Genomic DNA, 11,327 nt, shown 5'->3' with positions numbered 1-11,327 from the left:
GCAGAAGTGCCTGCGCCTGGACCCGACCGCGCCCGTGTGGGCCGCCAAGCAGCGCGTGCTCTGCGCCCTCAACCACAGCTTGCAGGACGCACTCAACTACGGGCTCTTCCAGCCGCCTTCGCGGGGCCGCGCCGGCAAGTTCCTGGACGAAGAGCGGCTGCTGCAGGACTACCCGCCCAACCTGGACACGCCCCTGCCCTACCTGGAGGTGCGGGTCTGCCCGGGGTAGGGGACTGGGTGCGGAGCGAGGGGCGCGGGGAGGTGGGGCCGTGCGTGCCTGCGAGCTGCGTGTGTGGTGAGCAACGGGTGCAGACTTGCAATTTGGGCAGCAAGAACAGTGAGGGCCGTGTACGCGCTGCTGGCAGCAAGCGGTGAGTGCAGACGTGTTTGGGGCACACAGGCAGCGTGTTCAGGGTGCACAGGAGCCCGAGTAACCTGCGGAGGTGAGTGAAGAGAGCGCCTCTGTCCCCGAGCCCCACCGCAAGTCTTTCGAAGTGGGCCTGAGTCCTCCTCTTCCCCATTCATGGTATAAAGGGGCATCTACTCCCCTTCCAGGTCTGGAGGATGTGGCCTGCGTCCCAGCAGGGGGTCTTGTCTTTTGGGGAGGGTGAGGGTGATAATCTCCGTGCACTGAAGAAGGAATGACGGTCACTGACCTAAAGGTGACCTGACCTCTGTGGTCAGAGGGAAGAAAGGTCAGTTCTGCTCAGAGAGGATGTCTGGGACATCTGCTGTCAGTTCTTGGGAGAGGAGAAGCTTTTCCAGGGAACCTTGGGGATGAGACAAGATGTGGGTCAGCCACACTATCTTCCTGGTACCATGCATGGTGTCTGAGTGTGGTGGGTGGGCGGGCGGCTGCCATCAGCTGTATCTGTCCACCATGGCAGTGTGTGTCTGGGGCTTACGTGCTGCCCGTTTTGCAGCTCTGGGGGGTGTGCACGAAGCGCCTGTGTGGTGAGGGTGGGGAGCGGTGTGCGTGAGCAAGTGGTAGTGGTGACTATTTGCTCACTCCGTCCATGTGGGCGGGCGCTCTCTCTCCCTTTTCTTTATCTGAGCAGTTTCGATACAAGCGGCGAGTTTATGCCCAGAACCTCATTGATGACAAGCAGTTTGCAAAGCTGCACACGAAGGTAAAGAGATAGTCGCAGGGAGGGAGCCTCCACCATGTCGGCCCCCTGCCCCCTGCTCCAGCTTGGGTCTGACCATATCCCTCCCACCAGCACTGGCCAAGTCTGCTAGACCATATTGTCACAGTGGGACTGGGCCGAGAGTGGGACTGGGCGGGTGAGTAGATGTATTTTCTAGACTTGTGAGTGGTGTATCACCACCTCTGGCCAAAACAGACTTTTGATAGCTCCTGGCTAAGAGGCCAGGGTATCCTGAGAGAGGCTAGGGACTAGGGGAGAAATAGGTATCTGTTGTGCTGGTTTTGGGGGATACTTATAACCAAGCACCTTGCTAATTCTTTTCTGGGAGGGGTGATCATTATCCACTTCACAAGCAAGGAAATTGGGTTTCAGCGGGCTCAAGTTGTCTGCTTGTGACTGCAGCTGGTGATACTGGCCCAGATGTGCCCTGGCACCCCTGTGAGGTGTCTTTACTGCTGGGTGCATGATCCCATGAGTTCTGTGGGGGCACCTCCCTGGCTTCTCTGACATCTAGGGGCCAAGCTGGATGCCACATCCCTTCCTCATGGGCAGACTCTTTGAGCCCCCGACCAGCTCTGTGGGATACTTTGTAGATGGTCTCTGGAGGCTAGGAGGGGATCCCTGTGCCCCCAGACCCTGTCTGTGATCCTCAGTCTTTGAGCTTCTGACCCAGACTTTTCTGCTGCCTGCCATCAGCAGCCCTGACTCTGTGGTTAGGTGGAGACCATGTCAGAAAGGTCCCTGCTTCCTGCCACTAGCCTTTTGGTGGCCCTGTCATCCTGGATCCCTGTCCCATGGCTACTCTTGCTTTGAATCTTCCCTAGTGGCCAAGAGGACATAGTGAGTTGCAGTCAGTGAGTCTGAGCTTCTTACCACAGCTCTGTGCTCCTGCAGCCTGGGTTATAGCCAGCATTGCCCTCTCCCCTGCAGCCCTGGGCTGGTCTTTCCCTCAGGGGCCCTGCACCACCCTTCATTTGGTTGTGAACTTCTTCCCCCGGTTTCATGGCCCCGTTCTGTGGCAGTGGTCCCTATGGCACTTTCTCATTACTGATGCATGCTGAGTGTCTCGAGCCCTGGACAGGTTCCTGGCCACGTGGTGTCCATGTGACCAGGGAGGCTTGGGAAGGAGAACTGATGTATGACTGTGTGAATGAGTTGCAGGAAGGGTCCTCTCTTAGAGGCTCAGTAGTCTGTCCTCTGATGAGCTGGTAAGAAAGGTGGTCCAGAGAAGGGCCTTGGAATGGTGAGATCTTGGGTGTCACGGGGCTGGCTCCTGCCCTCCTGTACCAAGGGCTTTTCTGGGATGGGGCATCAGGCTAAGAGGCCGAATCAGGGAAACCACAGAGGTTGAGGTGTATACTCGTGGGTGGGTGTGTATGTGACGAGGGTGACCTGGCTGTTGTGAGGGTGGCTGGGCTTAGGCTGACAGCTGTGGATTTGAAGTGAGGACCCAGGGAAGTAAACATGCTGGATGACAGGACTGACCGGAGGCAGTGGCAGTGGGCCCTCCAGGTGGCCTGCAGCTTGCTGGAGGGTGGGAGTGATGGTTGGATGGTGGGGCCATGGCCCCCAGCTGATTGGGATGGCTCATGTTATAGGCGAACCTAAAGAAGTTCATGGACTATGTCCAACTGCACAGCACAGACAAGGTGGCCCGCCTGCTGGACAAGGGGCTGGATCCCAATTTCCATGACCCTGACTCAGGAGGTGAGGAGCAGAGCCAGGAGGGGCTGTTCTTTGGGTGGCTGAGACCCTAATTTCACCTGTTCCTTATACCCAGAGTGCCCTCTGAGCCTCGCAGCCCAGCTAGATAATGCCTCGGATCTGCTGAAAGTGCTGAGGAATGGTGGCGCCCACCTGGACTTCCGCACCCGGGATGGGCTAACTGCTGTGCACTGTGCTACCCGGCAGCGGAATGCGGGGGCTCTGACGGTCAGTGAGGGCAGGGCCCTGACCTGGCAGAGCAAATGGCCTGGCAGGGGAAGAAACAGAGTGTGGCACAGATGCTGAGGCTTCTTGCCCCTAGACGCTGCTGGACCTGGGGGCTTCACCTGACTACAAGGATAGCCGCGGCCTGACACCTCTGTACCACAGTGCCCTGGGGGGCGGGGATGCCCTGTGCTGCGAACTGCTTCTCCACGACCATGCACAGCTGGGGACTACTGATGAGAATGGCTGGCAGGAGATCCACCAGGTGGGCAGGGAGCTTGGTGCTGGTTCGGCTCTGTGTGGGTGGGGCCTCACCTCTGTCGTCCTGACATTGCCCTATCCCCCAGGCCTGCCGCTTTGGGCATGTGCAGCACCTGGAGCATCTGCTGTTCTACGGAGCTAACATGGGTGCCCAGAACGCCTCAGGGAACACTGCCCTGCACATCTGTGCCCTCTACAACCAGGTGCGACTGTGTGTCACAGTGTGTGTCATGTGAGGTGGAGGCGCAATGTGTGTTCTTGGATGCGTGTTTGGTCCTGCACATGGATGACTACATCCCAGCCCGTGTGCTCCTCTGCCTGTGTAGTCTGTGCCCTGCAGTGAGTTGCGATTCCAGGCTGTTCTCGTGGTTCTGTGTGTGCACGTCTATTCCCTGTGTTGACATTTGCACATTTGAGTTCTGAATAACCACATGTACGCTGTGTAAACCATGCTCTCTGGGCAGGTGGGACCTACCATAAAAACCCACCTGGCCCAGAACATGTTGAACATGAGGGTGCAAGTCTGTGTGTGTGTGTGTGTTCCTGTGCCCTGCATACTTGTATGACCTCAGTGTCTCTGCGTGTATGCCTGCCATTGCATCTTGGCCCTTCCGTCTCTCCAGCTGCCCATGTGACCCTCACTGCCTCCCCACAGGAGAGCTGTGCACGTGTCCTGCTTTTCCGAGGAGCCAACAAGGATGTCCGCAATTACAACAGCCAGACAGCCTTCCAGGTACACTTGCAGGAACGTGAGGTTTCTGGGGTTGCCTGTCTTCGGTGTTTGGCTTTTCTGAACCTTTCTTCTTCCTTGGAGTGTGAGAAGGGAATCCTCACTCCCGGGGTTCCTGCAGGAGGTGGAGGTAGGATGGGCCAGTGCTGTGCTTGCTATGTGAGGGGGTGTTTGATGTGGGGTTCTCTCCAGCCCTCGCCCTGGGGGAGAGGAAGGTTGGGGGTTTGCATAGTGGGAGGGGCAGATGAAAAGACAGGAGAACAGACCCGAGGGTTGTGATACCAGTTCCTGACTTACTCCAGGCCATATTTCTGAGCCTTTGCCCACTAGATAATCAGGTGGATGACTCCCCAGGTGGCCTAGAACTTTGAGGGAGTTGGAGGGCCTGGTGAGGTCTGTTCTCAGTAGGAGCACAGGTCTCTCAGAGAGGTGGGAGAGCCAGGCTGCTGTGGTTGTGTGGTAGAGGCAGTGCTGGAGTTTTGTGCACACCTGGAAGCTGATCGGCTGTTGGATGACTAGTGCAGGGCCCAGGGAAGGAAAATGAAAATGAGAGGTTGGACAACTGCAGGGCCATGGCTGAGACAGGAGAGATGGAGGTGTGATGAAACTATGTTCCACTATGCTTGGGACTATATGGTTCCAGCTTTTGAGGGTCTTATGTCCAGGAGGCCTCTTGATCCTGAGAAGACTGGCCTGCTGCAAGGTGTGTGTGTAGCACCCTTTAGCTCCTGTCTGTAAGTAGTTGTGTCTCAGGTACATAAATAGACAGGAATGTGGTAACTTGAGAAGAAGGCCAGCTCAGGGTTGAAGACCCCACACCAGGGTGGAGAAGGAAGGAGCGTCTGAGGGGTCGGGGTCTGTGCGTGCTGGCTGTCTGCCCTCAGCCTTGGCCTCCCTTTCTCTCAGGTGGCCATCATCGCAGGCAACTTCGAGCTGGCTGAGGTCATCAAGACCCACAAAGACTCGGATGTTGGTGAGTTCTGCCCACCTGTGGGTCCCTGTTAGATGTGGCTTTGTGCTGGTCAGGACAGTGACAACATGACAAGGGCCTGACTCCCAAAGCCAAGGGTCAGGGGGTGTTGTAGGAAGGAGCTGTATTGACTGGACAGAGATTTTGGTCAGCGCCAAGAGTGGTAGGTTTCAGCTGTGCCCTGGGCCATCAGTATGGTTAAGGTTGATGTTAGGTTCAGAATCTACATTTCCTGTTAGGTCCTAGGAAGGGCTATCAGGGGGTGAGGGAGGTGGAACAGCCTGGAACAGGGCTGTCTTTAGGTGCCCACGGCACGCTTTCTACTTGACAGGGTTCCCAGAGTGTATTTGTAGAAACACGCACACACACACACACAAGAATAGTGCAATGGTTTCCTCCAGGCCAGAGCTCTTGGAGGACAGGGAGTTGGGGGAGGCCTGATACATCCATGACTCATGGCCCTTGAAGGACAGGCAGGAGGCTTCTCAGCACCTTTGAGGGATATGGTGCCTGGCAGAGACTAGGCCTCCCTTTCAGCAAAGGATCTCTTGGGCTGGGGCATGCTCTCCAGGCATGGATCTTTCATGTTCTGGGTGAGCCAGGCTTTCTTCGTGTGGCTCAGTGGGACACAGACTCCAGGGTCCCCTTTCTGTCACGTGTATTTACTTGGGGTGTCTCTATTTTTTGTTTGTAAATTAGAAGTGGTAGTGGGCAGCAAAAGGCTGGGGCTGCTGTTAAGGTTCTCCTGGATTTCTAATGCGAGGTTAAGCCTGGAGTTAACTTTACGTAGTGGTTAAGATTAAGGTCAATGCTATGTTTAGGGACCTTTCCTCTGTGGAATTACCCTTTAACTGCTTGCTCCAGTAAGGCTTGGTTATCACTCTACGAATCCTGGCAAGGTGAGGATCATAATGGTTGGCCCTCGGTATAGGTGGATACTGTGCAGAATGTAGTAGCTGTATGGAGCAGCTCACTGAGCCAGGCAGTGGTGTAGGCCTGGGGTCCAGGCTTAGGCAGGGAGAGAACCATGGGGAGGTTTGGAGTTTGAGTGAGCGGCAGGAAGCAGTTACAGTGGGGTTGGGCTGACCAGTGTGTGGGAAGGGGCCATTAGTCTCAATGGCCCTGGTTTGTAGCTTTCTTTTTTTTTTTTTGCCTCTGTTCAGTCAAGGGGAAGCTTCTTAGAATCATCATGCTTCATTTTCCCTTAAATGGAGTAGGGTCTCTTAAGGATGTTTGAATCCCCTTCCCACCTTCACTGTCTGTGGGGTTGGACTCTGGGAGGTGGCCTTCATCTAGCCAATTGGAGGAAAGGGGCTTATTTGTAATCCAGTCTGAGTGGCAGGAAAACCCACTGCCCTTTATCTAGGGTCACCATTGAGGCCTGCTGCTTTTCTGACACAGGGTGCCTGCTTGGTTGGGGTTGGGCGCACTGTCCCTGATGGTCCTCTGCTGGCCACATCCTTGCCTGCTCATGTCTCACACACACCCAGGAAGAGGCTGAGACATTCAGGAGCTTTACTCTGAGCCTCTGTATCTGATTTCACCCTCTTACTCAGCTCTGTCCCCCAGGGGTGATTATTAGGCTGTTACAGAGAAGGAAAACACAGCTCTGGGTTTGTGGCAGTGCCGGCAGACCTAGTATTGCAAAGCCATTGCTTCCAGCCACCCTTTGCACACCCTCCAGGCTGCACACCCTCCAGGCGCACTCCTTGAGTGACAGTCCTGAGCTCTTATGGGAGTTCTTGGCTGGAGCCTGCACGCTGGAGGTATAGGAGATGGCTCCACCCATCCAGCTTCCTCCTCAGGAAGACGCCTTGGGTGGGGATCCACACCGGCAGTGGCCTCTGTGCCTCCTGCCTCTGCCACTTGGACTGTGCGCTGAGCCTGGCCATCTAGGTGCAAGCTTCTTGCACATGAGTGTTCTTGTGGATTGCTGTCCCATTATGCTTTTGAAGAGTGTCCCCAGGAAGTGCTACTTGAAGGCCTGAGGTTCTGCCCTAAAAAATCACATCCAAGTAAGGGAAGTGCTTCTGGTCCTGGCCCATGCCAGTCCCACCAGGGCCTAGGCAGGGCTGGGAGGATGAAGCCTACAGGCCAAGTGCAGCTCAAAGGCTATATTTGTTCGTTTTTGGGGACAGAGTTACTCCATATAGTTGAGGCTGGCCACAGACTTGTAATGATCCTCCTGCTTCAGCTTCCTGAGTGCTGGGATTACAGGTGTGCACCACTGCTTCCAGCTTCTTTGGGTTTTAGATTGATATGAAATATATGTAATGTAAAATGAGCTATTTTAATGGAACACTTCGGAGCCACTTCTTGTATTCACAACGTTGTACAATCAACTCTGTCAAATCCCAAAACATTTCCCTTGTCCCAAAATAAAACCTTGGGCATAGGAAGCAGTCATTCTGCTTTGCCCTCTCCCATAACTTGTTAGCTGTAAACAAATACTCTATCTCTGTGGATTTATCTCTTCTCACTACTTCATACAATGTGACCCTTCATGTTAAGCCTCTTTTACTCAGCATGCCCTTTAGCTTTATCTATTTCTAGGTTGTATCACTACTTGATTCCTTTTTATGGCTGAGGAATAATCCATTGTCTCTGTGACATTTTACTTACTCATTTGTCAACGGCTATGTGAGTTGTTTTCTTCTTTGACCATTGTGTGTGTTGCTACCATGAACTATTTGTGTATGTGTTTACATGAGTACCTGTTTTCATTCTTTGGATATATGCCCAGGAGGATATATGCTGACTGTTCCCCCCAGCTGTGTATGAATTTCCAATTTCATGTTATCTCCAATGCTTGTTATTTATTTTTCAATGCTGGGATTGAATCTAGGGCCTCATGCATGTAGGCAAGCACTCTGCCACTGAGCCACAATCCCAGCCCATTACAGTCTTTTACTTTTCTTTTTATTTTTTTGTGGTACTTGAGACCAAACTCGGGGACACTCTATCGCTCTACCATTAAGCCACATCCCCAAACCTTTAAAGATTTTCTTTTTAATAATTATTTTTGATACCGGGGATTGAACTCAGGACCTTGCAATTTTGAGGCAGGCGTTGGTACCACTGAGCTAAATCCTGGCTCCTTCTTTTTAATTTTGAGACAGGGGCTTGCTAAATTACCTGGGCTGTGTTCAAACTTGCTATCCTCCTGCCTCAGCCTCCCAAATCACAGGGATTACTGGCCCACACCACTGCTCCCAGCTCATTGTGGTTTTGATGTACATTTTCCTAATAGCTGATGTGGCCTTGAGCATCTTTTCATGAGCTTATTGGCCTTTTAATGTGTCTTTGGAGAAATGTCAAGTCCTTTGTTTTTAAGTTAAAGTGTCCTGTTGTAATAATTCTGAATATATTTTTAATATTAATCTTTTATGAGGTACAGGACTTACAATTTTTTTTCTATTCAGTTTGTTATTTGTCACTTCCTTTGCTTCCATCTATTTTCCTTTCTTCTTTCATTTCTTTTTGGTGGTGCTGGGGATTGAATCAGGGCCTCATGCATGCTAAAGCTGCATTTCTACTAGTCTGTCGTTTTTTTTTTTTTTTTGGTCATGTTTTTTGATGTATAAGAGTTTCTAATTTTATGAAATCCACTCTTTATCTGATCCCTTGGTTTGTTTCAGACGTGGCGGGGTTGGGGGTATGTTTCACTATGTTGCCCAGGCTGGTCTTGAACTCCTGGGCTCCGATGACCCTCCCATCGTACCCTCCTGAGTAGTTGGTACTACAGGCTTGTACCACTGTGTTCACCTATTTTTTTTAAATTACTTATGCTTTTGATGTCCTATCTAAGAATCCATTGCCCAATCTAAGGTCCTGAGGGTTTATCTTTGATATAAGGAAAGCTTAGTTGGGTGTGGGGTTGCATGCCTGTAATCCCAGCTGCTTGGGAGATCAAGGCAGTAAGATCTGAAGTTCGAGACCAGCCTTGGCAACTTAGTGAGACCTTATCTCAGAATAAAAAAATGAGTGGGGATGTAGCTCAGTGCTAGAGGAAAATTTAAGCATATTTAAACTTTACAGTATATTTGAGTATGTTGCAATTCAAATTAGAGGTACCACTCTGTCCAGAGAGGAAACTTTCGTGAAGTATTTATAGAAGCAGGAGAAAATGCTTTTGATTGGTCAGAAGTTGGTTGGTGGTTTCTCATCGGTTCCATTTTTAGTTTCAGCTTCCTGTTCATGTTGGCTTTGTTTAATAGGAATTTAAGGTGCCAGAGTTACCCCCATCTGCCCAATTAGAATTAAAAAAAAATTCCCCTTTATTTTCTTCCTCTCATTCATGAGAGATTGACCAAAACTTTAGCATAAGCTCCACCGTCATGGCTGATTATCTTTGTCTCATGTTGTCAGAATTGGTGGAGAGAGGTAACTTTTGTTGGTCATCCATTTTTCTTGCTCTGGTCACCATGGGACCATTTGGCACACCACTGATGGCTGTGAACACACATTTAGGCCTTTGCAAAGATACAGTGCATCAGAGAGATTTGAGTAATGCCTTTCAGGATCACACCAAGCAAGAGGCAAGAGTGCTCCTTAGCCAAGGGCTCCACAAACCAACCCGCTAATGTTTTCATGGAACAAAAGAAAAGTGAAAGTCAGTGGTTAGAACAAAAGAAAAATTCAGTCTCTTAGTCTAGAGGGAAGTTTGTCCAGAAGTTTTCTGGATTTCAGCTCAAAGCACAGTTCCTGGTTGAGGTTGGAGTGTCTCTAGATGAGGCTCTGGGTGTCTTCCTGAATCCCCCTGGGGCCTCAGTCAGGCTTGGGGCTTGGGCCTGAAATTGTATCATGGTGCTCCTGTATACCTTGTGAGGTTTTAGGAACAGAGCAGTTCTTGTTCTTAGTGATTCCAAGTTGGAAAAGGGGAAGAAAGTTAGATTGGGGGAACCTGGAAGAATTGAGGATCCAGTCTAGAATGCAGGTTCATAATAAAATTTGAAAACGATGAACAGGCTACCATCTAATAATGGCTGTACTATAGTTTTCTTTTGAAACATACTTTTTCTCTCTACAGTCATGCCAGTTTGTACCAGAGATAATCAGAGTTAAGACCGATTTGATTGCAAAATAATTTAGTCTTATAAACTCAGATCAACTCTTCATATAAATGCAGCAAGGATAGCGATTGACAACATAGGGATTTTTAATATTTGTTTTGCCTTACCTTTCCCTTTCTCTCTTTCTTTTCTTTTGTTTTCTTCTCCTCCTTTTTTAAATATGGGGATTGAATCCAGGGCCCTCACACTGAGCTACTTCCCAGCCCTCCCAGCCCCGCTTTAAAGACAGAGCTGCACTAAGTTACCCAAGCTGACCTCAAACTTGTCCTCTTCCTGCCTCAGCCTCCCAGAATGCTAGGATTACAGCCATGTGTATGGAACTTTTGATAAGGAAAGTCACATTGCATTTTTAAAAAATCAAGTCGTAGGAAGTCAGATCAAGGGAAACTTCAGATTTGCCTGCCTTCTTTATAGACTTAGTTGAATTCCTGTCTCTTTGAAGTACCCCAAATGTTTCTGGGCCTGGTGAGAAGTCCTGATTTGTGCTCCCTCATTGTAGGGCTGGGAACCCTAGACAACAACATTCTAGGATGTCCCTAGCGGAGGACACTCCACTCAGAACCTGGTAATGTGGACAGGGCTTTCAATCGTGTCCAGTTACAAAGAGAACAGGATCTTACTGGACTTGTGTGGAAAACCATATTGCTATGTAATAAAAACAGTCATGATTAGCTTTACACACTACGAGGGGTCATATTTGAATTTTACTTACAAAAATATAATTTAACAAATTGCTGCGAGCTGGAAATAACTTAAAAAAATTAGAAAAATATTTCCTTAAATCTGGAAAATAAAACAATAAAATAAACCCAAAGGTTTTAAAATAAAGTCATAAATTATTGCCCTCATGGGTTTCTCAGTCTCATGTCATTAATTCTTTTTTCTTCACATCAGTAGTTCTTGTTCTGCTTCATCTTAATAAGCAATTTCACTGAACCACCAGTGTTTTCTTTTTTCCTAAGAGGTGGAGTCTTGCTATGTGGTCCAGGCTGGCCCTGCTTTTCTGGGCTCAAGGTACCCTCCTGAATTGCCAGGATTACAGGTGTATGACCCTGTGCTTGGCTCCTCTTTCACCCAGAGCTTTGGGAATCTTTACTCAGTCTCATGGTATAATCTTAAAGTTATCAGAAACCCATGTTCTATTCTGCTTGTCAAAGTCCTTTCCACGAATCTCTTTGAAGAAGAATCAGTTTTTTTTTTTTTTTTTTTTTTTTTTT

At 50.0% G+C, this 11,327-nt stretch overlaps 1 protein-coding gene across 1 annotated transcript in view; it reads left to right on the top strand.

Moving 5' to 3' along the window:
• Window position 1: 1 nt before the first annotated feature.
• The window catches only part of Shank3 (SH3 and multiple ankyrin repeat domains 3), a gene marked incomplete at its 5' end in the record, with an annotated part of 51,122 nt that continues 39,796 nt past the window's right edge, over window positions 2–11,327 (top strand). The window contains 8 exons of the mRNA XM_019208939.1: window positions 2–208; window positions 1,059–1,130; window positions 2,747–2,855; window positions 2,929–3,080; window positions 3,175–3,342; window positions 3,425–3,541; window positions 3,994–4,071; window positions 4,975–5,041. Coding sequence (XP_019064484.1) covers window positions 2–208; window positions 1,059–1,130; window positions 2,747–2,855; window positions 2,929–3,080; window positions 3,175–3,342; window positions 3,425–3,541; window positions 3,994–4,071; window positions 4,975–5,041 — 970 coding nt within the window. The remainder of the gene's footprint in view (window positions 209–1,058; window positions 1,131–2,746; window positions 2,856–2,928; window positions 3,081–3,174; window positions 3,343–3,424; window positions 3,542–3,993; window positions 4,072–4,974; window positions 5,042–11,327) is intronic.

This window comes from Fukomys damarensis, unplaced genomic scaffold (assembly GCF_012274545.1).
Source record: "Fukomys damarensis isolate Sample0158 unplaced genomic scaffold, DMR_v1.0_HiC HiC_scaffold_19, whole genome shotgun sequence".
Lineage (NCBI taxonomy): Eukaryota > Metazoa > Chordata > Mammalia > Rodentia > Bathyergidae > Fukomys > Fukomys damarensis.
Note: the sequence above shows the minus strand (reverse complement) of the source record. Positions and strands in the feature narration are given on the sequence as shown.